The sequence below is a fragment of the Tympanuchus pallidicinctus genome, unplaced genomic scaffold, assembly GCF_026119805.1.
Source record: "Tympanuchus pallidicinctus isolate F22 unplaced genomic scaffold, pur_lepc_1.0 scaffold22, whole genome shotgun sequence".
Taxonomy (NCBI): domain Eukaryota; kingdom Metazoa; phylum Chordata; class Aves; order Galliformes; family Phasianidae; genus Tympanuchus; species Tympanuchus pallidicinctus.
Window position 1 is genome coordinate 40277075 of NW_026294739.1, and position 26824 is coordinate 40303898.

A 26824-nucleotide genomic window follows, 5' to 3' on the forward strand; every position below is an offset into this window, starting at 1 on the left:
AGGATATTCCCAAAGGATTGAATGGGACTTTTCTTCTTTTTCATGCTGCTGGGGGAAGGGCGGACGCGGCGGCACGGGGACAAAAGGCAGCCAACAAACACAAGGTGCCATAGCCACACCGGGAGCAGGGATGGGAATGGAATGGAAACAGGGATGGGAATGGAATGAAAACGGTGCTTGCTGTGCCTTGGAGGGTCCCAGCCCAGGACCTCGTGCTCCGCTCACATCACCCATGAGCTGTGGCCCCTTTGTTCAGCTCTCCCAGGGCTGGCACACGCTGCATCACGCGGCCGCACCGCAGCCAGCACGGCTCCTTTCAGGGCAGCCATCCCCTTGCACTCGCATCTCCCCAGCCCCACTCCTCTCTCCCTGCTCCCATCCCCTGGTGCAGGATGCAGCCCCCTGTGCTGACCCCCCGACCAGGGGTCACAGCTTCTATAGGGAAGTGACACCTCGGGCCGTCCTCTTGCTGCTGCCCCGAACAAAAAGGCTTCTGTCCACACCAGGGCGTTATCAGGAGGTCGATAGAGTTATTTTTGGGCTGATGTCTGCACTTGTTGATGTTATCGGATGATGTGGAAGTCAGCAGGGCTCGCTGCTGCCTTCAGAGATCCTCGTGGAGCACTGGGGGAGGAAATCCTCACAGTTGTCCCTGCGGGGGAAATTTGCCCTTGGGCTCCAGCCAGCAACACTCCCTGGGCCTGATAAGAATTTACAGCTCGAGCTGGGCAGTTTGAGTCTTGGGAACCTCTGTGGATGGAGACCCTGTGGATTCCACCTGGTGCCCAGAGGCACTGCATGGGGCTGAGCTCTGGGCAGGTCTGAGGTCCCAGCCCTGCAGAACCCCTGTGTGCACCCCGGGCTGCAAACCTGCATCCTCATCCCAGCCACCGCCCAGCCCGGTGATCCCAGCACAACCTGGGAGCTGAATGCCTGCGTGCTGAGAAAATACACCCGATAAGGCTGTGGGAAAGATAAATAGGGCTGGCTCTCCTTGAGGAGGTGAGACGGGCTGGGCTTCAGTTCTCATCGCCATCCAGCACAGCGTGGGGATGGCTGGGTGTCCTCTGAGTTCCAGGCACTTCAGGGTGTGCCACACTGCACCATGGCCCCGCAGCCCCAGGACATGGTGGGATATGGTGAGAGTATGATGAGGGTATGATGAGGGTTTTCCAGGCACTGCTGGATACAGGAACAGGCGTAGGAACGCACCGGTGTCGGTGCAGACGCAGCTACTGGCACGGTCATGATTCATGCCTGGGGTGCGGGGCCAGGAAGGTGATGCTCACCATGGGGTTTGCTTGCTGCCCGCCAGCTCTTGGCGTCCCACCAAGCTTTGTCAAGTCCCAAATGATGACAAAGTGCTGAGCCATGCCCCAGCTCATCGCCGCGGAGCTGCAGCAGGACGGCTTTTGTCCTCGATGTGAGCGGGACGGGTGGAAACTCAGCAGCGAATTTCCTTTGTGCGCAGAACAAAGCACAAGGGCGAGCGGCTTCCTTTGCTCTGTTCCCAGAAATAGGTCCCACAAAGCAGCCAGAAAGGGAAAAACACTCAGAGGAGTGGTATGGGAAGAGCTGGAGCTGTGCCACCGTGCCCTGCATGGGGAGGACCCCGCAATGTGATACCTGTCCCCACAACCTGGCTCCAAAGTCCTGGGTGCAGAGAGGCAAAGTGGGGCCGATTCGGGCTGCCGCTTTGCCATCACCATCTGCAGCCACGTTTCCTGCCCCCACGGTTTCTCCTCGCTGTGTGCCTGCTGCAGGCTGGGCTGCTGGAACCCCCCTAAGGGTGATGGGGTGGCGCCGGACTTAGAGGTCTCTTCCACCCTTCATGATTCTGCGATTCTATTTAGGGACGGGGTTAGGGGATGGGTCAGCGGTTGGATTCGGGGATCCTATAGCGGCTATGATTCCATCAAAAGTCTTGTTCGTACCATGGAGCTCTGTTCCGCGTTTGCTTTTGTATGGGAGGAAAACCCGTTTCCCATGGACCACACTGCAGCCCATTGCCCTGGTGCCCTCTGGCGGCTCCTCGCCGCCTCCATCACCGGACGCCACTTTAATTAACGCTAAATACCGAGGCCAATCCCGCAGCCCCGCTATCTGGAGGCACTGCAGTCGGATGTGCTGCGCTTGCTGCGATGCGTGCTGAGGTACCAAAGGCAGAGGAACACACCTGGGGGGGTGACACAGTGAATGCCATGGGCACCTCAGTGCCACGCCGGGAGGACGAGGGAACCCCCCCCCCCCCCCTCCAAAATCCCACCCGGGTGCTGACCTTGCAGGGAGTTGAGGACGGTGAAGACGTAGAGCTGGGGCACGAGGAGCACGCCAAAGGCACAGAAGGCCGTGCCCCAGGTGGTGCCCAGCAGGCAGGTGAGCCCCAGCACCGTCACCCAGTCCCTCCTCGCCCTCCGCTGCTGCTGCCGTGTCTTCCACAGCACCACCACCACGGCCACCAGCACCAGCACGTTGAACAGCAGGATGAGGCCAGCATAGCACAGGGTCATGTAGTGGGCGGGCGGGCTGGTGAGCCAGCACCTGGTGGGGATGGCAGACAGCTGTGTCCTAACCCTGGTCAGCCTGGGGTGTGCAGGGTATGTGGAGTCCTTGGGAGTGCATGGCTAACCCAAAGTGCATAGGTGCATGGAGAACCCAGGGAGCAAGGGGTTTCTAAAGTCCCTGAGGTGGATGGGAATTAAAGGTGCATGGGGTACTTGGGAAGCCTGAGGTTCCTGGGAGCACAAGGGAAACTCAGGGTGCATGGGATTTCTGGAATCCCTGGGGGTGCGTGGCTAACCCAAACTGCACGGACAACGCTGGGTGCATGGAGCACATGGGAACCCTGAGGTTTCTGGAATCCATGGGAGCGCATGGGCAAGCCAAAGTGCGTGGGATGGATGGCTAACCCGGATGCACGTGGCCCTTGGGGTGCATGGGGAGCCCAGGATGCGTGGGGGAATTAAGATGTACAGGGAAACTCAAGGTTCGTGGGGTACATGGGAGTGCCTGGGTAACCCAAAGTACATGGGGTGCTCCATGGGGAGCCCAGAGTGCATGGTGTGCTTGGGGAGCCAGCAGCCCCCACACTCACATGGTCATGTTCTTGTAACCGTCAGCAGTGCTGATGATGTGGCGCCCATAGATTTCTCTCTTGAAGATGAGAACAGCCACCACGGCCAGCGTGGGCAGACCTGGGGGCCAGGGAGAGGCCACGTAAGGCCAGGCAAGGGCAGCGGGGCAGTGGGAGCCCATGGGGGCACTCACCCCAGGTGCAGAGGCAGAGCTTGAGGAGGTAGTGCCGCACGTAGATGTTGTAGACCTTGATGAGGAGGAGGTAGAGGTGGAAGCCCTCAGCCCACATCCAGCCCAGGGCACACAGGAGGCTGCCATGCAGGAGGGCGGCCGCAGCCTGGCAGCCCTCCGTGGTGCCCGCAGCCAGCGGCTCGCTCAGCAAGAAGCTGGTATTGAGCAGGAGCAGTGCAGCCAGCAGGTTCATGTGGATCCTGGTCGTGTCGTCCCGCGGCCGGCATCTGCAGGAGGGGAGAGAGCACGGGGTGCAGAGGATGCCCACCAGGCAGCACAACACGGCGTTGTGCATGGCATGGCACAGCGCAAGGAATGGTGTGGCACAGTGGGCAGCGTGGCGTGGTGTCATGCAGCACTGCACATGGCATAGCACACAACATATGGCAAGACATAGTATGGCACAGCATGGCACATGGCATGGCACAGCTCTACCTGAAGACACAGCAGAGCAGCAGAGTGCAGAAGGCAGCAGCGGCCGAAATGGAGCAGCCCACGGTGCTGATGTAGGTGAGAGATTGCAGCTCGGACTCGCTCAGGTTGTGTGCCTGGATCTGTCCGGAGAGGTGCACATGGGGTGAGCCATGGGGTGTCCTATGTGGTGGGAGGAGGAAGGGCAGGAGCCACGCACCAGCAGCACAGCAAAGTAGGTGAGGTGGTTGCAGAGGCAGCGCACGGTGCCCTTCTGGTGCTGTGTCTCGCAGCCCTCCCTGCTCCATGTGCCAGCACTGCCCGTGCCTGCGGGCTGCCAGAAGACACAGGTAGCATTGGAGCTGTCCTGGTGGGAAGGAGGATGGAAGAAGTGAGATGGGAACAGTCTGCTCCCTGGAAAGCCCACGTCTCACCAGTGGTGCCATGGTGGAGCTCAGCTCACCAGCTGCTCGTTGTGCCCAAAGCGGATCTCCACAGGGCGCCGCAGCCGGCCCACCCGCCTGTTGTGCAGGAAGGCCCCCAGGATGTGGTCGTTCAGCACAGAGCTGTTGTGCTCATCCTGTGAGAGACAGAGCAAGATGCCTTATGGGGCCCCACAGCAGCCCTATAGTGTATCTATGTGGGGCTGCTCAAGGGGGGCTCAGCTCTCCCCAGGCACCCTCATTGCCGGAGCTCACCAGGAACAAGCTGGCACTGTGGATGTGGATACAGACGAGCTTCTGCTCCTCCTGTGCCCCCATGCCCTCCATCAGTTCCACTGGGAAGTTGATGCTGCCCCTGAGCCACGCTGACGCCCGCCCTTTGCTCTGCACTGGCTGTGAGGGCAGAGGAGAGGTCACACTTTCGTGGGAACCCCCTGAGCATCCCCAGCCCCAGGTGCTGAGCAGGGTCCTGGCTCCAGCACTAGCTGCATTTTGCAAAGAGGAGAACTGGGCTGGGGAGAGAGGAGCTCAGGGCAGGGAAGTGTGGTCCAGTGCAGGAAGTGCTGTGGAGCTGCCTTGGGACCCTCTGCACTGTGAGGGGAAGTGGCCCCGACACATCCTGTGCCAGGAGGTTATGGGTAGTGGCTGATGCAAGAGCACTCCATGGGAAGGGCTCAGCGGTACCCACCATGTTGCTGCTAACGTTGAGCCCTCGGAAGCTGCCGGCCGTGATATTGAACACAAAGGCCTCTAGGATGTTGGTTTTGAAGCTGTATTCCTCTTTGCCAAGCGTGCTGTGGGCCAGCGCCCACTCCAGCTCTGTTAACCTGCTAGGGGAATGGGGTTGGTAGGATGTGGGGGAATGGGGGAACAGCAGGGATGGGGCTGCACTCACCTGGCCCAGTTGTGCCGGGAGCTGCCCTGTTTCAGCCCCTCTGACAGGTTATGCATGCAGCTCTGGATGTATTCGGTGTCTGCAAGGGGGGTTCTGGGAGATGAGCCCCGACCGCAGCACCTGCCCAGCTTCCATCCCCACCTCCCCCCAGCCCAGCCCCATCCCACCCCCAGCAGCAGCACAGGGATGTATCCCCACCTTGGTTGAGCAGGACAGGCTCAGCGAGGCAGAGGACGAGAGCAGTGAGCAGCAGGGTGGGCATCTCCGCGATCCTGCAAAAGGCACCCAGCCCCACACACACCCAGTCACAGCCCCAGGGCCACGCGTGGGGCACTGTGGATGGGGCTACAGCCACCGCAGCTGCCTGCCATGCAAATCCTGTGACATCCAGGCGCTGGCACCAACCCGGCCCCAAACTGCCCAGGAGGAGGCGGTCCCAGCACGAGGGTGGAGGGCACCCAACAGATTTGCATCCTTCGCAGTGCCACCCCGACCCCAAAAAGCAGCAGCTCACCCACAGCACCCACCAGCAGGGGCACCAGCCCTCCCAGCACTCAGCGTTGCTGCGTGGCCCCCGCTGAGAGGTAACCCCTGAGCCCCCTCCTGCCCCACAGAACCCCACGGCCATCCGGGGAGCCCCTACCTGCGGGAGCCGGGCAGTGCTGCGGTGCGTCAGGAGCTGCCGTGATGCTGTGGGGGTGGCTCTGAGTGCGCTGTGGGTTCGTGCAGCAGAAGGGGAAGTGTTCGTAGCAGATAAGCAAATTAAAGCAATGGAACTTTTGGATTCGGCCTCTTTCACGCAGCCCTCCACAGGATGAGTTGGTTGGGGCTCAGCCGCACTGCTGCCACTCCGGCCTCTCGCTGACCCACACCAGAGCCCTTTTGGCCTGGGTTTAGCGGGGGAATTCCAGGCATTACCCATTTTGGGACAGGCTGTGATTGCAGACCCCACAACACCACCGCGGGCCCTTGGCACCCCTGAGCTGCTGCCAGCAAAGTGACCGGCAAAGAAACACCCAGATCTGCAGAAGGGAACCACCGAAATTTTTCACTCCCAGCAGCCGTTTCCTCAAACAGCCCTTTTTCAGCGTCGGGTTCTTCACTGAACTTCTGCTCCCCTCTAAAACCCAGATACATCTGACATCGCAAAAAAAAACACTGACAACCCCAGCAACAGCAGCATTCCCAGGCTCCTTTCGGTGCCAGCAGGGCTGCTCCTCCGGACCGCCTGCAAAATCGTTCGGCTCCGAGGGAAGGAGAGGGGGAGAGCCCCTTCCCTGGCGCCGGGTGGTTCTTTCCAATGGAAAAACACCGGGGTTGGAGGGAAGGGGCCGGGACGTGCGCAGGCAGAGCGGTGCTGCTGGGAATTGAGGCTCACCGCTCGCCCCACGCTGGGTGCCAGCATCGCTCGTGGGAAATGGGTGAGCGGGGATGCTTGTGGGGTTCAGAGCTCTTGGCTGGAAACCTTCCAGCTGAGTGGGAAATAGCCGGGGAAAACATCCCCGAGAAAATGTGAGAATGGAGTTTTGGCGGCCCGCATCCCGTGGATGGTGGGACCCCGAAATGCAGCACTGTTGTTCCACGGGGAGGGCAGGAATCCATCGGGGAGGTGAAAATCCCCACGGTAGAGCAGGGGGATGAGGATCCACCACCCCAAAGCCCGCAGTGATGGATGTGGGGCTGCAGGCAGGGCTCGGCGGGAGCTGCTCGTCGATCCTTGAATCCCGGCAGCGCTCAGACCCGGGAGCGAACCGAGCGGGGCCACGGGCGGGGAGGAGAGGGAGGAACGCGCGTGGGACCCCCGGGGGCAGCCCGCGGCGCTTCGGGCAGCGCCCGCCCCGGGCCGGGGGGCGGGGAGCGGCGGGAGGAGGAGGAGGAGGAGGCGGCGGGAGGAGGAGCGCGTTCCGCCGGCAGCGCCCCGGCCCGCACCGCACCGCACCGCACCGGATCCGGTGAGCGGAAGGCGGCGGGAGGCGGCGGGCGGGGCGGCACCGGGCGGGGCGGGCAACTTGCGGGGAACTTCGGCGGGACGGGGGCGGGACGGGACGGGGCAGAACGGGATGAGCCGGGCCGGGCCGAGCCGGGCGGCGCCGCGCCAAGAAGGACCGGACAGCACCGCGCCGCGCCGGGCAGAGCCGCACCGCACCGCCGCGGGGGGAGCGGAGGAATGCGGCGGTCCCGCGGGTGCGGCGCGTCACGGCGGAGTGGCAGCAGCCGCGGCCAATGGGGCCGCGCGGGGGGCGGGCGGCTGTCGGAGGGGTCCCGCGTGGGCCTCGCGCGTTCCGGCCGCGGGTGGGCTGCGCGTGCGGCGCGCGGGACGTGGCACCGCCATGGCGCTCCGTTCGCGCACGCGTCCTCCCGCCCGCGGCGCCCCGTCCCGCAGCGGGGGTCGCGCGGGGTCCCCCCGCTCCGCGTGGGCAGCGCGCTGTGGGGCCGCGGGCTGCGGGCGGGCGGCCCCGGCCCTGTACTTATCCCATTAGGGAGCGCTGCAGCCTCCCATTGAGGTTTCCTGGCGCGGTTTCCCGTTTTGGCAGAGCGCTGCCCGGCCGCGGCCGGGTCAACTGCGGCGGCTCGTCGGGCCGCTCTGTGCTCCGCGTGTGGGGTGAGGAGGGGGTGGGAAGGGGCCGGCTGGGGGTCGGCGTGCAGGTGGCTGTTTGCACTCTGAAGCACAGAGCGGTTGCATTGGAGGGGGCCTTCCAGCCTGCTGTTGGAGGGGACCTTACGGCCGGTTGAGCTCCAAGTCCTGCTGCAGGCTGCCTGCCCCCCAGCCCGTCCGTGTCGTGGGGCACCTCCAGGGATGGGCACCCACAGCTTTGGGCAGCGATGCCAGCGTCTCATCACCCTCTGAAGGGAGGATTTCCTCCTCCTATCTACCCAACACCTCCCCTCTGTTAGTTTAAAGCCACCCCCTTGTCCTATTGCTATCGTCTCACGCAGCAAGTCTCTCCCTGCTGCTTGTGAGCTCCCTCACAGCAGTGCAGTGCTGCACGCAGTCTCTCCGAGCTCCTCTTCTCCCCATAGGGCTATGCTGCAGACCCTTCACAGCTTTACCCCATGGGCCGTACCCCCTCTGACACCTCCTCTCTCCCACAGGCCCCCCAGGCTTGTTGCACACCCCGATGCTGACACCGGAGGCGATGCTGCAGCCCTAGGAAAGCCGCCATGAGCCAGAGCGGTGCCCCACGCCTGGCCGGTTCCCCACAGCTGCATGGCGGCTCGCTGCTGGCCCTGCTGGGCCCCGAGCGGGGCGGTGGGAGCGAGCCAGGCCCCACTCCGTCCTCTCCGTCCCCCCCCAGCGGGACGCCGTCACCGGGACCCCCCCCGGCCCTACTGGAGGCCGACTGGGAGGGCCGCGAGGAGCTGCGGCTGCGGGAGCTGGAGGAGGCGCGGGCGCGGGCGGCCCAGATGGAGAAGACGATGCGCTGGTGGTCGGATTGCACGGCCAACTGGAGGGAGAAATGGAGCAAAGTGAGGGCAGAGCGCAACCGGGCCCGAGAGGAGGTGAGGCAGCTGCGGCATCGCCTGGAGGCGCTCACCAAGGAGCTGGCAGGGCTGCGGAGAGAGCGCCAGGAGGGCCTGCAGGAGAGGCAGCAGCTGGGCCGGCAGCTGGCACGGCTCCGCGGCCACGATGGTGGCGCCGAAGGTGATGGCGATGGTGATGGCGAGGCCGGCCCTGAGAGTGAGCCTGTGCGGGATGTGGGGGCTGAGGCACCTCCTAAAGCCAAGGTGAGGGGGATGGGAGCAGGGCTGGGGGTGTTTGTGTGCTTGTTGGGATGATGGAGGCATGCTGGAGTGGCAGTGGGGGGATGAGGCTGTTCAGGAAGGGCTGGCTGGGAAGATGAGGAGGGAGTGTTGCCCTCTATGGGACAGAGCAGCTGGAGCACATGGAGCTCTGCTTGGAAATTTCTGGATTTAAAGATATTGCGAAGGTTGGGAGAGACCTCTCAGATCCCCAAGCCCAGCCTACCCCCCCGTGCCCACTGACTGCATCCCTCAGTGCCTCATCCCCACGGCTCTGGGGTCGGTGACACCCCCACCTCCCTGGGTGGCTGTGCCAATATGAGAGGTCAGCCATGGGAGGTATGGGTGACCTTGTGGTGGGTGTCAGCTACCAGCAGGAGCAGCATCACATTCTCAGGTTCTCATCCTCGTGGTAGCCTTTGGTCTGGAGCACCAATCCCACAAGGAAAGGCTGAGAGAGCTGGGACTGGTCAGCCTGGAGAAGGCTCCAGGGGAATCTCATTTGTTTATACATACCCATGTGTGCAGTGAGGGTGGAATCAGGGAGGTCTGGGAACACTATGGGGCTTGAGAACAGGGGATGCCGCTGATTATCACCCACCGCAACAGCACCCTCCCTGGGGGCAGCTGTGCTTCCCACTTGTGACCCCTTCCTCCCCACGCTGCAACTGCAGGAGCTGGAGCTGATGGAGAACATCCTGAAGGGCAAACAGGAGGGCACCGACAGCTGGGAGCAGCGCAGTGCTGCGGGCACTCGGAGCTCCTTCTCGCGCCAGGAGCGGAGCCGACTGCTCTGGGAGGACGTCAGCGTCGTCGAGGAGGATGCCTCCAAAATCACCGCCCTGAAGCTGAGGCTGGATGAGTCTCAGAAAGTGCTGCTCAAAGAGAGGGAGTGAGTGCTTCAGGTTGCAGACTGGTTAGGTGCCACCTGGCCTGGCTGGTGGCTGTCTCACCCCAGGAGGGGACACCACGAGGCTCTGCCAGCTCTTACCAGGGCTGCCTCTCCGCAGGGACAAGCTGGCACTCAGCAAGAGCATCGAGAAGCTGGAGGGTGAGCTGAGCCAGTGGAAGATCAAGTATGAGGAGCTCAACAAGAACAAGCAGGAGGTGATGAAGCAGGTGAGCAAGGTGTACAGGAGCCTCCAGGGGGTGACACGTTCCTGGGTTAGTGCCGTTGATCAGCCACAACTTGTCCTTATCTGGAAGCTTGGAGACTCCAGGCACTGGTAGAGGTGGTGGATGTGGTGTGGTCATAGGGCTGCGTCCCTCCAGCCTGAGGGGGACCACGGGGGCAGCTCGAGTGATGGCGGGTGGGTGCTCACTGCTCGCCTCTATCCCCCTGCAGCTGAACATCCTCAAGGAGATCCACCAGGACGAGCTGGGACGCATCTCAGAGGACCTGGAGGACGAGCTGGGTGCTCGCTCCAGCATGGACAAGAAACTGGCAGAGCTGCGCATGGAGGTGAGGCCGGGCGGTGGGGGGCATCCGCATAGGGAAAGGGAGGGCGCAGAGGAGCAGGAGGAGCCTGCTGTTACCCTGCATCCCCTGCCCAGATGGAGCGGCTGCAGGCGGAAAATGCAGCCGAATGGGGCCGACGGGAGCGGCTGGAGACGGAGAAGCTCAACTTGGAGAGGGAGAACAAGAAGCTGCGGGCGCAGATCGAGGATCTGGAAGAGGTGCTGGCTCGCAAACGGCGTCAGACGGCCAGCGCACTGGACACCGACCTCAAAACCATCCAGGCTGAGCTGTTTGAGAAGAACAAGGTGTGAGGGGTGATCCTATCCCGGGCCGTCTCAGCCCAGTGCCACCTCCTTCAGGGAGCCCTGGGTCCCTGCGTGCCCCGTGTTGCTGTAACAGTGTCCTTCAGGACTCTTATCTCTGCCCTCACCTTGTGTTCAAGAAACATGGAAAGGTGGCACTTAAGGACAAGGTTTAGTGAGGATGGGTTGGGGGTTGGACTTGGGGATCTTAGAGGTCTCTTTCAACCTTAATGATTCTACAATTCTGTTTAGGAACGGTGGTGATGGGTTGATGGTTGGACTTGATGATCTGGGAGATCTGTTCCTCAGTGATTCTATGGTTTAGTGGGCATGATGGTGATGGCTCAGTGGTTGGACTTGATCTGGGAGATCTTTTCCAACCTTCATGATTCCATGGTACTCTGTAGGGGGTGGCAGTCCATGGGGGTGGAGGCTCCTCCATTACGCAGGCTGTGGGAGAGATCCTTGGGAGCAGAAGGGGCTGTAGGGAAGCCACGCTCAGCCCCGTGTCCCCGCAGGAGCTGGCGGACCTGAAGCACGTCCACGCCAAGCTGAAGAAGCAGTACCAGGAGAAGACAGCCGAGCTGGCCCATGCCAACCGCCGTGTGGAGCAGCACGAGGGTGAGGTGAAGAAGCTGCGCCTGAGGGTAGAGGAGCTGAAGAAGGAGCTGGCCCAGGCTGAGGACGAGGTGAATCCCTGCAGGTTGGTGCTTTGGGAGCTGAGTGGCTCTGCTCAGTGCCAACCGCTCTGTTCCCATTGCCTCGTGCAGCTGGACGAGGCCCACAACCAGACTCGGAAGCTGCAGCGGTCGCTGGATGAGCAGACGGAGCAGAGTGAGAGCTTCCAGGTGCAGCTGGAGCACCTGCAGTCCCGGTGAGTGAGCTTTGCAGACCCACGAGTGGGCTCATGGGCTCCCTGCACCTCTCCCCTCCCACCGCCTCCCCAATCCACAGGGCCTGAGTGCCCCCAGCACATCCATGGAGCAGCTCAGCACTACCGGGGTCTTCTATCCCTATCCCCGTCCCTGTCCCTGGGTGGCACTTCCTGAGCCTGCAGGGAGGCAGGAGTGAGTCTCGGTTTTTATTGCTCCTCAAAACTTTTCTCTGGCCTCCCTTTGCTTCTCCAGCAATAAAGAGATGAAATGGCTGCAAGAGAGATCGATTCTGCTCCGGAGCGTCTCCGGGAGGCGCTCAGGGAGTTTGTTTTTATAATCTTCCTTTGTTTTATTGGGACATCTTCTTTAAATCATAGAGGAATAATGGAGGCTTCGTCTTCCCCCTCCCTGCCCCTGCAGCCTCCCCGCACGCTCGCCCTAAATAATTCATGCTTTCCAGTAAAACACACTGAATGAGCGGGGAGCGATGGGGGAGCTGCATCCCTGCCATCCTGGGCCCTCCGTTTCAAATTTTCCCCATCAATCTTTGCTGATGAATTTTAATGTGGGAGCGAGTGAAGAGCTAAAAGCACTGGCGCCGATCCCCCCGCCGTGCTCAGAAAGGCTTTTTGGGGCGTTCCATGGGGAGAATGCAGATGGGGAAACAGGCGCAGCCCCTAAGGTGGGGTCTCACGAGCCGGGGGGGATCGGGGCCGCCCTCTTCCAGCAGCTCTCTTTTGCAGGCTGAGGAGGCAGCAGAGCACCCCGCTCTTTGGCAAGATGCGCAGCGCCCGCTTTGGCCCCGACGACCCCGGGGATGGCACCAGCGACCCCGATGAGGATGAGGACTTGCAGATCCAGATGCCCTGAAGTCCGGGGCCTTGGGGACATCCCGTGGTGGTTCCCTGCCAACAAGTGCCTGTCGTCACGGGGCTCATCCCAAACTGCTTTGCACCGTGTCCCCTGTGCCATGACCTCGCTGTGGATGGGGAAACTGAGGCACGGGGCAGCAGGGAGCAACTTGCTGGGAGATGTTCCGAGCTCGCTGCCTGCACCTCTTGAACTGATACCCCTTGGCCACCTGAGTAGCTCTGAGCATCAACCAAGGGGACCAGGAGGAAGAAGCCTGCAGCAGAGAGTGGGGCTGAGCCAAGCAGGCTGAACGGGGGCCTGCAGCCTGCCAGCCTGTCCTGCCCACTATTTTATATATATATATATATATAATTTGTATGTATGTATTTGTATATGACTTTTTTTATTATAAACACCAAATGCAGCAGGGCTCAGGCTCTGTTGATGTCTTGGGCTGGAAAAGCAATAATGGAGGGGATGGCAAGGGGCAGCACTTGGGGGGGCAGTGGGGCTCAGTCAGGTGTCCCTGGTGCTGGGGGGCGTGTGGGGCTCTGGGGGAGCTCCAGTGCTCACCCCGGGCTCTGAGCGTGCCCTGCAGTCCAGCTTGAAGCCGCCGAGGAGCTCAGACAGAATCTCATTAAAAATTAACACAGCAATGAGCTCATGGCTTTGCCCTGCTTTTAATGGATCTGCTGAAGGCACGGCTCCTTGGCGCTCACTTCCTTTTTTAATGACCTTCGTTTGCAGCAAGCATTAATTCTTTCTGCGGGCAGGGGGAGGCACACAGTCCGTGCCCAAGGGGTGACGTGAGACCCTGCAGCACACGGAGGGGGGACGGCCGGTATCGCTTCCCTCCAGGCAGACGTGGCCGGGATGCAGCGATCCCGTTTGGGGCGTTCACTCTGAACCCTAATGATGTCCGCGAGGTGGGCGTGCCCAAGCGCCGTCCGGTGGGCGTGGCCTCTGATCGGGGGGCGTGGTCTCTGGTTAGGGGCGTGGCCTCGCGGCTGCCGTGCTCGCAGTGCCCGACGCCGGGGCCGCAGCCTGCAGCGGTGGAGTCGGGTAAGGCTGGGGTTGTGGGGGCTGACACGTGTCGGGGGGCTGCGGGGGTGACGGAAACTGAGGGGGGGGGGCTCTGAGGATGCAGTGTGGAGCCCGACAGCCGAGCATCCCTTGCCTGTTTCCTAGGTTACTGTTGCCCTCGGGGGCTTTTCCATCCCTGGATGGGGGTGGTGGCCGGCATCCCCTCGGCCCCGCGTTCACCACGTGCACCCCTTCCCCAGATGCCCTCCAGCCTCCCTCATCTCTCTCTCCCTGCCTCAACCCTGGACTCACTCAGGGCTCAGTGAGAGCTGAGCAATGGAGACCTTATGTGTGACCACAGTGTGGGGTCAGGGCATTGCCCTCCCCTTCCCACTGCTGGGACAGAGGCAGAGCTGAGCCCATTCTGTCCCATCCCATCCCCATACTATCCCACGGTGATGGTGGTGGCACTGGAGACGTGGCCTGGGGACATTGGTCCCACTGGTGAAGGTGTCCCTGCTCCATAGGCTGTGGCTGTAGGAGAGCTGGGTGCAACCTGGCACCTTTTCTGCCTTTGCCAACGGTGTTTGGCTTCTGAGTAATGCCGTTGGTTATTCATCTCCCTTTGAATTGCACTCATTATTTACCACTGAGGCTCCGGGATGTGATGTGAGAGGCTCTGACAGGGAGTAGAGCTCGGGGTGCTGCAGGGGTGTGGGGATGTGGCTGAAGATGGGGTTTGGGCATGAGGCTCACGGCTGAGGCTGGGGCTCAGGGCTGAGGCTGAGGGCTGAGGTTGAGGGCTGGGATTCGGGTATGAGGCTCCGGTATGGAGTTCAGGGCTATGGCTGGGGCTCAGGTATAAGGCTGAGGGCTGGGACTCAAATATGGGGCTCGGGTATGGGGTGCAAGGCTGGGGCAGGGAGCCAGGTGTGGGATCGTGTGTCCCTTTTGGCAGATATGGGTATGAGAGCCCTATTGATGCTGTGGACCGGGGGTATCAGGGCTGCTGCCCTGCCTGGGTGAAGGAGGAGGAGGAGAGATGAAGGCTGGCACAGCACTGCCACCAAAGGTGGAGCTGAGCTGATCAGTGCTTGTGAATGGGGCCGTGCGGCAGTGAATGGGGCTGTGTGGCAGTGAATGGCTCCGCTTTGGCCCCGTGCCCACCTCGGAGGGGTTGGGGTAATAACTCTGAACCCTACTGATGGCACTGTGGTTGGTCGCAGCTTCTCCGCTGCCCGGGAGGAAGGAGAGGAAGTGCAGGGGTTAACGTCGGACTGTTCCACTGCGATGGTTCAGGCAGCAGCGGAGGGAAGGGAGGAGGAGGAGGAGGAGGAGGAGGAGAGACGGAGGAAGATGTCACCGTCTCCCGTCTATCTGTCGTTTCTCTTTCCCAAGAAGGGAACCCGTGGCAGTGGGGAGACGATGGGGAACGCCGCTGAGACAAAGCCGGGGCGGAGGCGGCGGTGAAACGGGAGCTCAGGTGAAGGAGGGAGGAAGAGGAAGGAGAAGGGGGGGCCGGGCTCCGCCATGGCTACGAATTTTAACGACATCATCAAGCAAGGCTACGTGAGGATGAAGAGCAGAAAGCTGGGGGTGAGTGAGTGGGGGCCGTGAGGGGGGGGAGGGGGGAAGGGATGCTCCGTGGGCTCCAAATGCCGTGAGAGCCGACGTGGCCAGGGATCCATCCACGTTGCCGCTCACGGCATTCGGCGTCCCTGGCGTTTGGGGTAAAAAAAAAAAAAAAGGCGTTATTTTGGGTCTGCGTGTAGATTGGGGAGGAGGGGGCAGGAGGGGGAGGGGACACTTGTTGCTTGCCGAGCCATCCCGCTGAGTGCCGTGCCTCGGTTTCCCTTTGCTCCTAGCAGCGCTGGGGGGGGGGGGGATGCCCCACAGCAGCTGCAAAATGGGGGGTTACAGCTCTTATGGAAGGGGGAGCGGGGCCAGCCCCCCACCCACCTCCATTGCTCGGAGCATGCTGGGTAATTTCACGCTAATTAGGGAGAACAAAGAACGAGTGTGGGGTAGGGGGAGGATGGGAGGGGGACACAGTGGTCTCATCACCCCTTCCGGGTTTAGGGGATGGGGATGGGATGGGGGCAGACAGCGGGATGGAGCTGTGTGAGGTCTGCGAGGCGGGGCCTTCAGGGGGCTGTATGCAGGGACACCGGGGCTGCCCGGACCCCAGTGTCCTCTCCTGTTCCCAGGATGGTAGAAGGGGACCAATGGACCCCGTGGGCATCCCTGACCTGGGGATGGGGAAACCAGAGATGGCAAGCACCACGCGTACCTGAGGTTCCTCTACTCCCAGGCGTGGAAATCCCATAGGGTTGGTGGGGAAAGAGCTATTCTGCAGGGGAGGGGGACGCATGGTTCATCTCTACCCGCAGATCTACCGGCGGTGCTGGCTCGTCTTCCGCAAATCCTCCAGCAAAGGGCCCCAGCGCCTGGAGAAGTACCCAGATGAGAAGGCAGCGTGCCTGCGGGGCTGCCCCAAGGTGAGCAGCCGCAGCCGGGGGGTGCCATGCATCAACCCTGCCCCCCAGCACCGCCCCGGTGACACCGTGCCACCCCTCCAGGTGACCGAGATCAGCAACGTCAAGTGCATCACGCGGCTGCCCAAGGAGACCAAGAGGCAGGCGGTGGCCATCGTCTTCGCCGACGATTCCGCGCGTACCTTCACCTGCGATTCGGGTACGGGGTGACGCTGCGGGCTGGGCGATGCCAGGCCATGAGGCCTCGCTTTGCCACGCTGTGTGCCTTGCAGAGCTGGAGGCTGAGGAGTGGTACAAGGCGCTGTCGGTGGAGTGCTTGGGTGCCCGTCTCAATGATATCAGCCTGGGGGAGCCCGACCTGCTGGCGGCCGGCGTGCAGTGCGAGCAGACGGGTGAGCATGGCGTGGGGCACTGGGCTCAGCCCTGCTGCGGCTGTGCTGAGATTTGGGGTTTTCTGGTTGGTTTTTTTTTTTTTTTCAGTGTATTATTATTATTATTATATTTTTCCCAGACCGGTTCAACGTGTTCCTCCTCCCCTGCCCCAACCTGGACGTGTACGGCGAGTGCAAGCTGCAGATCACCCACGAAAACATCTACCTCTGGGACACGCACAACCCGCGCCTCAAGCTGCTCTCCTGGCCCCTCTGCTCCCTGCGCCGCTACGGCCGCGACGCCACGCGCTTCACCTTCGAGGCGGGACGGTGAGATGGAGACGGGCACACCCAGCATCCCCCCCCAGGCCTGACGCCGGGCTGAGGGCTGCCATAGGGTGCCCCATAGCTGTAGGGCCGCTCCGGGCCCTTCCCGGGGCCACCCACGCACCCAGCCCTGCAGGAGCCATGGGGGGAGCCGCTTAGGCTCCGCCAGGCCTGGCTATATTAGGAGCTTTCCTGCTAATTACCAGCTCCAGAGGGGAAGAAACATGATCTTTCCTTTCATCCCGGCCCTATGGCTTCCGCTGACTCACCGTGCCCGGCACGAGGGGAGGGGGCGGCGGGGCCGGCCGCGGGACGATGCTGGCTGGGAAGAGCACCCGTGGGTGCTGGGGGGCTGTGCTGAGGCTTGGCCCACCCTACTGTGGGTACCACTGTAATGCCCCTCTGCTCTGACCCCATAGGATGTGCGATGCAGGAGAGGGTCTCTACACCTTCCAGACGCAGGAAGGCGAGCAGATCTACCAGCGCGTGCACAGCGCAACGCTGGCCATCGCCGAGCAGCACAAGCGGGTCCTGCTGGAGATGGAGAGGAACGTCAGGGTGAGGCACAGCCCGTGGGATGGTGGGTCGCCTGGGGCAGCTCGTGCCCTGCGGGGTGGGCTCACGTGTGTGCCGTGCTCACCCCCAGCTGCTGAACAAGGGCAGCGAGCCCTTCTCCTACCCCTGCACGCCCACCACCATGCTGCCCCGCAGCGCCTACTGGCACCACATCACCGGCTCGCAGAACATGGCCGAGTCCTCCAGCTATGCCGGTGAGTGTCCTCAGGGCCCCGCAGGGATCCCGCAGCCCCTCAGCCATCCCCACGCTGCGCTTTGTCTCCAGGTGAGCCCTATGCGGGCGCCCAGGCCGGCTCGGACACCGACCTCCTCGACAGGTTCATCCTGCTGAAGCCAAAGCCCCCCGGCGGCGACCAACCTGAGATCAGGGAGCCCACCTCGTCCCCGTGATGGGGGGTGCTCTGCAGCCCCTTCCTTCCCTTCCAGGGGTGTCCGGGCCCTGGGAAGCGCAGAGCCCTTGTTTGCACAGAGATGGCATGGGGGCATCCTCCGGGCCCGGCAGCCCGGCCTGAAGCTCCAGGAGGTGACGGCTGGCTGCGCTCAGTGACTTCGAATATATATTGCCTATCCATATTATACAGTCAGATATTTCCTTCTCACGCGGACGCAAAGTTCATCGCCCCCGAGGAGACCTCAGAAAGAGGAGATGCTGACAGAGATCTTCGGGCTCTCGGGCTGGGAGATGGAAAAGAGGTGGGGGCGAAGAGGTTGGGCTGATTTTCTGCAGGTAGGAAGGAAGGACGGCACTGCCCGGCCGTGGCACTGCACCCAGCTCACGTGGCACTTTGCAAAGAGCTCTGAACGCTGCAGGATTGGGATGTCTCAGGAGAAACTGGTTGTCCTTCTGCACCGAGGCCTCGGGCCGGGCTGGGGGCTGAGCTTTGTACCCCAACCCACACATGTGCCACCACCGTGCCGGGGGCAACCCAGGCACTGACTGTGGCCAGTAGCAGCCAGCGGGGAGCAGTGGGAGCAGGTGAAAGACCTCGCACAGGGGAGCTGGGCTTAATGGACTGAACTGAAAAGCAATTGATTTTCTAGTTCTCCTATTTATTGAACTCCTTTAGAAGGGCTATCTTTTTATTGCAGTGCAACCCTCGGTGTTTCTTTCTTCTTTCGGTCTGGTTTGGTTGGTTGGTGGTTTTATTTCCTCCCTGAAAGCTCCAGGTCTGTGCTTTGGGAGCAGGGAGCGTTGTGATGTGGGAACCTGTGGTCTGTGGCCTGTAAATACTGTGTGTTGGGTCTGTGTAGCTTGTGGATGGGGCTGGGGAGCTGCGGGTGCATATGGGTCCCTGGGCACTGGCCACCCTCTGGTCAGGGGTGTAACCTGCTCTTTTCCTGGCTGCACGCCTCGTTTGGAAAAGATTTCACATTTATTACCAAAAAATATTAGGGTTTTCTTTTTTTTTTTTTTTTTTTCCTCTTTTTTTTTTTTTTTTTTTAAGGAATTGCTCAATGAATAAACAACCCTTATCCACCCTTCCTGTTTGTCTGTTCCATCCAAAGGCGCTTGGGAAGTTGGAGTATCGCATGCCAGAGAGCCAAAAATGCTGAGCAGGGGAGATTTCCTCATGCTACAGGCAGCGTGTTTGGCTCAAAGCTTTGTTCTGCCTGCAAGGACATTCCAAAGGAAGCCCTGAAAGAGCTGAGGAGGGGAGAGGGGCACAGCAAGTCCTGCTCACACTCTCTCAGCAGTCACCGAGGAGCTCACCCCATATCCTGAGTGCTGAGGAAGGGGAGAAGGAATTGGGCAGTTCTTGGAGCCCTCCAGCCACTGCCGTGGCTCAGCACACAGCCAGCTCAGCCCCTGCATGCTGCAGGCACAGCCAGAGCTGTTTGTAACCAGCTGGGGTTACGAGTGACAGCCTCTCCCAAACCCCATGACATACAGATTACACAGCACAGGGGTAGAGTCTGCTCCAAAGGAGCCTTTAAACACAGCTAAGGCTCCCTGGCCCCCCTTCCCTGCCACACTGCCTCATGTGACGTGGCTCTTAGCAGCCCAGCCTTGAACATCTGCTTTAAACACAGTGCTGGAACTCTAAGGGACAGCATTACCTGCTGCAGGGGTTCTGGCATCCTTAGTAGATCACAGACCTTAGCAGGTCAAGAGCAGCAATTGGCAGATACAGAGCAGTGCTCGCTCCGAAGCAGGTCTCATTAAGTTAATGTCTAGTGGAGAGAACTAAATGATGTGTTATCTCCTCCTGCACGGGTGAGCTTTCAGGGACGACTGAACACAGGGGTTTAGACTTTATTCAGTACAGTTAAGGAACAGACATACAAACAGGACGGGGTTGTGTAACTGAGGTACACGCTTCCCAATCCCAAACACTATGTGACTGCAGTCCAAAACTCTGGGCTCAGAGACAAAGCCCATCCCTACCCCAGCAAAGACTTTGTTCCTGCTTTACCCTATGTGTCACCATGGCTTTCTCTGAGAAGTGTTGCTGACAAGCAGATCTGCACCAGGAGAGGCAGAGGGAGATGAGGAAACAATCCCTCAGCCCAGAGTGCTGCCAGGCAGAGGCAAGAACCTTCTGCATCACTGCTGCCTGGACAATCTCCTGCAAAGGGCCACTTCAGTTTATAGTGAGCACGTCACTCTGGATCTCATGGCTCAACTGAGTCTGGAGGTCACTCAACTTCTTCTTCAGGCCAGACAATGCAGAGAGAACGATGGTTTCGGGGCGCAGAGAGCCGCAAGACTCCACATTGTAATAAAACCTGAGGGTACAAGTTGGGGAGGAAGTTATCAAGTGCTCTGTGCAGAGGTGCAAAACCTGAGAGCACCCAGTTGTAGCTCACCAGGACACACCACAGGGAGATCTGCTGGGAGCCCCAGCCACCAGCACTGCTGAGCTCCCAGCTGGGCACAAGCCAGCGCTGCCCTGCTACAGAAGCAGCCACAGACCCCCACAGAGCTCAGAGCAGCCCTCACGACCCTCCAAGACACAAGAGCACTTGTGAGATTTTCTCTTCTCAGCTACGTGATGTGAAAGCTACACCAGGAAGCTAAGACTGGCTGTCAGGCTGCAGGCGCTCCTGCAGCACATATCACCTGGAAGAGAGGGTAGCAACAGTAATCAGAGCATGAGAGACTCACACGGGTGAATAATACTGCTGATGACATCAGTGTCTCCGACATCACCCTAAGCCATCTCTCCAAGCCTCCTGACTGCAATGCTCTACCTGGTAACAGGAACTCAGAAGAGTCACCTAGTATCTCCCAGAGGGCAAAACCTGCCAGGCCTGGGCACATCACCAGTTAACTGCAACTCCTGCTCTGCTTTTTAGGGAGCAGCAGCTCTCTGTGCTGGCCAACTCTGGTGTAGCATATCTGACTCACACCAACAGCAAATGCAGTGCACCCAGCTCGATCCCCCACCTCCCAGCAGCATGTCCAGCTCCCTTACCTCTCAGGCTTCCCATTGGGGTCATATGGAGCCTGAGCATCCTCCTCATCGATCTCCGAGTATTCACTCTTGGGCCTAGAATCAGAGAGCAGGGAAGGTCAGCGTCGGATCAAGTCATGGAAAAGAGCTCAAATTAATGTAGCCCTTTCTATTTCCTCTGCCTTGAGCAGTCTGAGAAGCCAAGATAGGAAATTCCATGCCCACCACGTTCTCCTGCTGGCCTCCCTCAGACCCAGTGACGCCAAGAAAGGCTGATCCTCACGTCCTGTCATCAGTGGTCCTCAATAAAACTGTGCTTCCCAACCAAAGCCTCCACTTGCAACAAACTGCTGGGAAAGACAAAGCATTTATGGACCTTCACGTTACTTGCCACATCATCTCTTACTGAAAACGGGGCAGAGACTGAATCTCTTTCCACCACGTCTGCTTTGAGAGTCCAGCTGCATTCCAGTGCTCTGCCAACAGCTCAAAACACAGCGAGTATGTAAAACCAAAACCAAAACAATAACTATCCTTGGACAGCAGAGGCATTTGTCTCTGTATTGTCTTCACCAGGGGCAAGATGAACTTGGAAAGAAATCCATTATCATCAGGGAACACAAAGCAATCCAACAGCAATCAGCATTTCTTTCGGTCCTTCAAGCTTTGACACAGATTTTGTCAAGAACCTCTCAAGATCTGTTTCCAGGCGCCCAGCTTGCTGCACCAAACACCAGGCTCATGAGGACACAGCCCAGTCTGCCACCAGACAAAGGAATCTGCATCAGCACTGCCCTGGGCCACCCAGACTGGTAACGCCTCGCTGCAAAGGGACGCGGGCTCAACCTGTCACTTCTTAACATCCAGCACTACAGACATGAAACCAGAGAATTTTTTGCGGCACCACAACGAAGCCTAAAATTATTTCAAACCCTGATTTGAAATTCCACATCACAGAGACGTTCCTGCTTCGCAACCATCCAGCCTCCAACCCAAACGATCAAGCAGATTTCGGTGCCATTTTCCTGCCACGAATCCTTTGGCAATTACAGAACTCTCCAGTTCTGCCCCCAGAGTGACGGTGACAGAGGCACACCAACACTTCTGATGTGCTCGTGGCAGAGATACTGCAGAGCAGCAGCCTGCTTGGCCCACCCCCACCCAGACTGACCGAACCAGCCCACAGAGGCGTCCTGCAGAGCCCATCAAAGCCAAGCTTTGGGGTTTGTTCCTTTGGGGTTTGTTCCTTGCACCCGTAAAAATGGCCTGGCAGATCTCAGAATCTGGGCAGAGTCCCTCTGGCAGAAAACACCTGGCAGACAGCTGGAGGTGTGGAATACAGGCTAACTGCTGCTCCCAGCAGCTCCTTTACTGACAGCTGCCTTAGCAAGGGGCAACATAAACAAGGCAATGCGTTTGAGTGTGCAGGCTCAAAGCGGACAGTGAGGAAGAGCGACAGGCCTTTTGGAGTCAAGCCTGGCAATGCGGGGCCTGGGCAGGAGGAAAACCTGCTGAGCCCCTTCTGCTGCACGGCCTCCTGTCCAGCTGCAGCTCCGCTCAAGCTTCTGTTCCCCCCGGTTTCTGCAGTCCCTGCACCAAATCCTGCTTCTGCACTGAGGTCTTCCCGACCTTGTGCAGCTCTGCCTGCTGCCCTGCAGTCACAGCAGCTCATCTGCTGTCCCTTCCAGCTCCTGCTCGCTGCTGCCTCGGCTGAAGCACCCCGTGCCTCTCTGCTGCCAGCTCCAGCGTGCTCAATGGCAGCACGTCTGCTGGGTGGTCACTAAGATGTGAGTTTATACAAGAAAAAGTGACACTTAGTGACCCAAATTATGCCCTGGGCTAAAATGACAGAATCACAAAATGATCTGGCTTCAAAGGAACCCTTAAAGACCACCCAGTCCCTTTGCCTTGAAGCTGTACGTTTTCTGCTTGGACACTGTGTTGACTGTAACTCTTTCAATGTGGCTATCCAGCCAAGTCCCTGTCTTCCTTAGTTTTCCCAACTGTACAGTAACTGTTGAGTTCCTGAACCACTAATGGAGCACCTGGGGAAAGGACCTGGTCAGTCCTGGGAGCACAGGTGAATGCAGTTCAGCTGTGTGATAAGAAGGGGTGGAGCCTGGCTGTACCTCTCTTAGACCTCATTTAAGGGCTGGCTGCCACTGGGGAAGGGTCTCTGGTTGGAGATTCCTCTTTTGTGGAGCTTTTACTGTGAGTCTAGATCTTCAGAGACAGGTGAGCACTTCCCTTCTTTCCTTTCTAATGTCCTCCTATTGTGTTGGTCTCTTTGCTGTTACACCCATCTCTATACACCTGTGCAGCATCTCTATTTTCTTCCCAGGATACGTGGCCCTGGTTCCCCTGCCTATGTAGCTCCTTCCTTTGACCAGGAGGTCGGCCACACTGGTCTCCTGCCTTCCTTGCCTGACCTCTTATAAATGGGAATTTATGTCCTAACAAAAACATCTCTGAACAGCTGCCACCTCTCTTCTGCTCCTTTATCCTAAAGGACAATTCCTCAGGGGGTTCCACCCATTAATATTTTACAAAACTGAGAATTTGCTCTCCTAAAATTAAGGGTCCTGACTGTACTCTCTGCTTGAGATCATAAAATCCACAAGGGCGCAATTAGCACAGCCCAGGTTGTCACTATTCTTGGTCTCTCCAAATAGTTCATCTGTGTTGGCAAGTAACAGACCCAGTAACTGCCAATTACTAATACTTCACGTGCTTTTCTTGTGGCACAGGTTCTAATGCAAGTGGGTGGTTGGATCAGCTTTACGTGGCTGGTTTATCTGTTACTCAGGTGCTCTTCATTCTCCCTGCACAAAGCATCTGACTGTTGTGTAGGAGCTCTTCAGGAGGTGGGGAAACTAAGTGTCACCTGGGAAATCTTCCCAAATCCTTCCTGACTGATGCAGCCTTCGTTTATCCCAGGGGGCCAACAGCAGTGAAACAAAGATTACAGAGACACCCCAGCAATTAGGTTCAGCAGCCCTCGAGTGTCAGACTGAAGCTCTACGGCTGCGATCGCACTGGATATTGCAGGTTGGCCTTCAGGCTGCATCTCACACCCCAGACAGGGCCAGCCTGGCCATGTGCTTTAGCCAGCCATGACGTACCACTCCTCTGGCTTTGGGTACACCGTGTGCCTCAGCGCGTTGTCTGGGTCGTACTCAAAGGCCACCCCTGCTGTGGGGTTCCACTTGGCGTGCTCCTTGCCGAAGCCCTTCTTGGCATAGGCTCTCAGCTTCAGCTCCTGGCCCTTCCGCAGCTTCACAATCAGGATGTCTACAGAAAAGCCAGTGTGAGAAGGCTGATGAGAAGAAATGAGCGTGCAGGATGGCACAGGGAAAAAGCAGGAATGATTAGTGCCCAGGACCGTGTCACCAGAAGCTGGGCCTTGCTCGGATTCTTAGAGGGGCTCCCTATGTCCCCAGAGTAGCTAAGGAACATCCTGCAAAGTATAAAAGTTGCAGGCATACCCAAAAGCACAGCTTAGGCCCCAAAATACATGCTGCAGCACTTAGCATTTTTGTTTTCTACGTTCTCAAAACTGAAGAGAGCAGTGCTCTCTGACACAGGACACTTGTTTGTTTACTAACACAAAATGCTAACCCTGCTGACGCTGGTGACAGTTTTAGATGTCAGTTCCAGGTTTACACAACTAGTAAACAAAGGATGGGGTTCAGAGAGACTGAGAGGAAAACTCATTTCCTTCAGCAGCTCTGACTCTCTGCTGAATGCAACTCACCATCCTGCTCCACGTAGTCATTGGGGTCGTTGTCTCTGCTCCGAGATGTTACCTGCAGGACAACAAAAGCAAGGAAACAAATGAAAATGCCAACCTCACGGACAGCATTACCTACAAAATGCCTGCGGAGAGCCACTGCAGAGTGACTTACAGCAACAAACACAGCCCACCCTATTTAATGGAAATCAGGGCAATTTAGACAGCTGCAACTCAGTTTGTGACATTCTGCTCCACCAGACTGCTGTCTCCCACAGGGTAAAGAGGGTCACAGCCTGTGCCTAGTGCAGCTGCTTGGTTCTGCAACAGTTCAGTCGCCCATGACACTGCTGGAAGATGATGCACAGCTGAAGCAAGAGACAGCAAGCTGTATCTATTGCTTTAATTAGGCACTCTGGAACCATCTTCACCACCAGAAGCAGCCCCCAGGCTGCGGTGACCTCTGGATGCAGGATTAGAGCAGGGCCCTTCCAGCTGACAGCTTTTTCAAATATTCTCCATGAAGCCCCTTTGCATCTGCTCTGCTTTAGCTTTGCCAACCCTCCCCAAGGTGACTGGGCAAGAGCCATTTGGCAGCACTGCTCTGGCCCGGGCTCCTCACACCTTGCCATGCTGAGAGCCAAGACTCAGAAAGCTGGGGGCCTCTGGGCTCCTGCCAAGCATTTGAAGGGGCTGACCTTGCCAGAGCTCTGGCAGCAAGCGTGCAGAAGGATGCAGCAGCCCAACAGGAGGACACAAGTGCACCTGCTCCTGGTGTTCAAGGCAAGACGAATAGGCTGCCTCACCCATGAGATGAGGGTGCACGGTAAGGCTTTAACAAGGCCACACTGGCTTAGATGTCATCAGACAGCAAGTGAAGAATGAGACAGCAAAAAGGACAATGGCACACCACTCTTTCTGCAAATATTCCTGCTTTGTGCTCCCATGATATTCTAAGTGAGGATTTCAGGCAGTATGAAATGTTCCTGAAAGCCTTCTTTTGTCCATACCCCACACGTTAGCCACCCCAGCCTCAGTGGGAATGCAGAGAGGGGACGTGCTGACAGGCAGAGGTTGCACACACCGGAATGACACGGGGGTTGTTGGAGATGAGGTCACGGGATGTGACGTGCCGCGTCTGGTCCTCGTTGCAGCGGACATCAAGGGTGAACTCCACAGAGCACTCTGGACAGAATTCATCACATGTGCAGTCCTGGAACAGACACAGGTCAAAATGCTTTATGTCAAAGTGCTCTCAGCAAGAATTTATGGGGTTTCTTGACAGATCGAGCACCCACCACCAAAACAAGCACCCGAGACGTTTTGCTTTACTCACCCTGGAATACTGCATCTTATCCACAATGTCGTCGCTGGTGAGTGGGATGAGACCTGTGGAAAGAGGGCAGTGAGACACGGCTGGGTGAGATGAGGGGAATGCAGAGGAACAGCAGCCTTGTGATAAAGGTGTTGCAACAGCCTGAGACAAGTTGTGCCCAGCACTCACCCAGTCTGTGGGCAATGAATTCATCATGGAGCACTGAGGAGTTGGCATCTATCTGGACCCAGTCAATAGCTGCAAGGAAGAACAAAATGAGCTGAGAACAAGCTAGACAAGGGAGAATAGCTCTAATCTAACAGAGGGTAGATCTAGGTAAGATATAAGAAACCCTTTACTCAGAAGGCATTGAGGCCCTGGTATAGCTGCCCAGAGAGGTTGTGGATGCCTCATCCCTGGAGGAGGCATTCAAGGCCAGACTGAAGGGGATCCTAGGCAGCCTTACATTAGGAAATACTACTATGTTAGGAAATACTACTTGTCTGAAAGAGTGGCCAGGCACTGGAATGGGCTGCCCAGGGAGGTGGTGGAGTCACCGACCCTGGAGGTGCTCAAGGTGTTGGATTTTGTGTTGAGGGACACGGTTTAGTGAGTACTACTGGTGACAAGTGGATGGTTGGCCTAAATCATTTTGTTGGTCTTTTCCAACCTTGGTGATTCTGTGATTCCAGTGGGATAGAGGGCACCCAGCACACAGCAGGGATTGGTGCTCGATGAGCTTTAAGACTCCCTCCAACCTAAGCCGCTCTCTGACAGCTGAGTGGTTGATGTGGGCACACACAACTTTCCGGGTGAAGGCAAAAGGAGCCGTGACGACCGCCAGACAAAACAGCAAAGAAACCAGTACCTATAATGGGCACCTCCGCTATGAACACCCTCCGGATGGAGTTGGCCACGCTGCAAGAAACACCTCCGTTCAGCGCGCAGAACCGCGGGCCAACGCCGCTCCCGCCGCCCGCCCCGCAGCCCCGCCCGCGGCCTGCCCAGGCCTAGGCCCTCCCCGCCGCCCACCGAGGCCCTCCCGCTGCGCCCCCTCCCCTCAGCCGGCTTCGGGACGGGCCACCCGGGGCGCCGCTCACGCCAGGTCGGTGTTCTCGATGATGAATTTGACGTTCTCGTCCGTCAGCTCGGTGATGCGCACCGTGGGCTGGTTGGCGTACGGCATGGCCGCCCCCGATGGCGCTCTGCTAGGCCGCCGCCGCCCCCCTCCCGCCGCCCTCGCGCGCCCCCTGCCGGCTCGGAGGACCCGACCCACCCAGCCCGCCGCGGGAGAAGCAGAACAGAGGC

At 59.0% G+C, this 26824-nt stretch overlaps 4 protein-coding genes across 5 annotated transcripts; 2 read left to right on the forward strand and 2 right to left on the reverse strand.

The window, feature by feature from the left end:
• Positions 1–408: 408 nt before the first annotated feature.
• ADGRG5 (adhesion G protein-coupled receptor G5) lies at positions 409–6359 on the reverse strand. Of its 2 annotated transcripts, none has more exons than XM_052686557.1 (12): positions 5699–6359; positions 5254–5327; positions 5056–5134; positions 4849–4990; positions 4416–4553; positions 4181–4297; positions 3938–4084; positions 3742–3860; positions 3268–3533; positions 3095–3194; positions 2279–2541; positions 409–2176 (listed from the first exon to the last, which is right to left on the reverse strand). In XM_052686557.1, the coding sequence occupies exons 2-12, from the start codon at positions 5315–5317 to the stop codon at positions 2100–2102; spliced, it is 1512 nt and encodes a 503-aa protein (XP_052542517.1). In that variant the 5' UTR covers positions 5318–5327; positions 5699–6359; the 3' UTR covers positions 409–2099. The 2 variants fall into 2 exon arrangements, with proteins under 2 accessions (XP_052542517.1, XP_052542518.1); XM_052686558.1 differs by having other exon boundaries at positions 4849–4987; positions 5699–6358.
• A 581-nt stretch (positions 6360–6940) lies between these two features.
• CCDC102A (coiled-coil domain containing 102A) lies at positions 6941–12713 on the forward strand. Its single transcript, XM_052686439.1, has 9 exons — positions 6941–7007; positions 8149–8781; positions 9471–9688; positions 9807–9915; positions 10142–10258; positions 10351–10560; positions 11076–11246; positions 11328–11431; positions 12176–12713. The coding sequence occupies exons 2-9, from the start codon at positions 8218–8220 to the stop codon at positions 12300–12302; spliced, it is 1620 nt and encodes a 539-aa protein (XP_052542399.1). The 5' UTR covers positions 6941–7007; positions 8149–8217; the 3' UTR covers positions 12303–12713.
• A 1505-nt stretch (positions 12714–14218) lies between these two features.
• On the forward strand, positions 14219–18558 carry DOK4 (docking protein 4). The gene is made up of 8 exons (XM_052686149.1): positions 14219–14903; positions 15698–15805; positions 15887–16001; positions 16075–16194; positions 16314–16503; positions 16920–17058; positions 17147–17270; positions 17342–18558. Exons 1-8 carry the CDS (start codon positions 14838–14840, stop codon positions 17464–17466), a joined length of 987 nt encoding a protein of 328 aa, XP_052542109.1. The 5' UTR covers positions 14219–14837; the 3' UTR covers positions 17467–18558.
• Positions 18559–19314: 756 nt separating this feature from the next.
• On the reverse strand, positions 19315–26736 carry POLR2C (RNA polymerase II subunit C). Its single transcript, XM_052686151.1, has 9 exons — positions 26617–26736; positions 26385–26434; positions 25706–25774; positions 25538–25590; positions 25286–25414; positions 24226–24277; positions 23594–23762; positions 20493–20567; positions 19315–19803 (listed from the first exon to the last, which is right to left on the reverse strand). The coding sequence occupies exons 1-9, from the start codon at positions 26700–26702 to the stop codon at positions 19659–19661; spliced, it is 828 nt and encodes a 275-aa protein (XP_052542111.1). The 5' UTR covers positions 26703–26736; the 3' UTR covers positions 19315–19658.
• Positions 26737–26824: the final 88 nt, after the last annotated feature.

Excerpts from the sequence above, each read along its gene's own strand:
- ADGRG5 (XM_052686557.1), bottom strand. The coding sequence starts at position 5,317 with ATGCCCACCCTGCTGCTCACTGCTCTCGTCCTCTGCCTCGCTGAGCCT. Across the intron at positions 5,135-5,253 it reads GCCTGTCCTGCTCAACCAAG|ACACCGAATACATCCAGAGC; the intron begins GTGGGGATACAT and ends CCCCCCTTGCAG. Across the intron at positions 2,542-3,094 it reads GGTTACAAGAACATGACCAT|GTGCTGGCTCACCAGCCCGC; the intron begins GTGAGTGTGGGG and ends CATCCCCACCAG.
- POLR2C (XM_052686151.1), bottom strand. The coding sequence starts at position 26,702 with ATGCCGTACGCCAACCAGCCCACGGTGCGCATCACCGAGCTGACGGAC. Across the intron at positions 25,775-26,384 it reads AGCGGAGGTGCCCATTATAG|CTATTGACTGGGTCCAGATA; the intron begins GTACTGGTTTCT and ends TCTTCCTTGCAG. Across the intron at positions 19,804-20,492 it reads CCCAATGGGAAGCCTGAGAG|GTTTTATTACAATGTGGAGT; the intron begins GTAAGGGAGCTG and ends TTGTACCCTCAG.
- CCDC102A (XM_052686439.1), top strand. The coding sequence starts at position 8,218 with ATGAGCCAGAGCGGTGCCCCACGCCTGGCCGGTTCCCCACAGCTGCAT. Across the intron at positions 9,689-9,806 it reads GTGCTGCTCAAAGAGAGGGA|GGACAAGCTGGCACTCAGCA; the intron begins GTGAGTGCTTCA and ends GCCTCTCCGCAG. Across the intron at positions 11,432-12,175 it reads CTGGAGCACCTGCAGTCCCG|GCTGAGGAGGCAGCAGAGCA; the intron begins GTGAGTGAGCTT and ends TCTCTTTTGCAG.
- DOK4 (XM_052686149.1), top strand. The coding sequence starts at position 14,838 with ATGGCTACGAATTTTAACGACATCATCAAGCAAGGCTACGTGAGGATG. Across the intron at positions 15,806-15,886 it reads GCCTGCGGGGCTGCCCCAAG|GTGACCGAGATCAGCAACGT; the intron begins GTGAGCAGCCGC and ends CCACCCCTCCAG. Across the intron at positions 16,504-16,919 it reads TTCACCTTCGAGGCGGGACG|GATGTGCGATGCAGGAGAGG; the intron begins GTGAGATGGAGA and ends CTGACCCCATAG.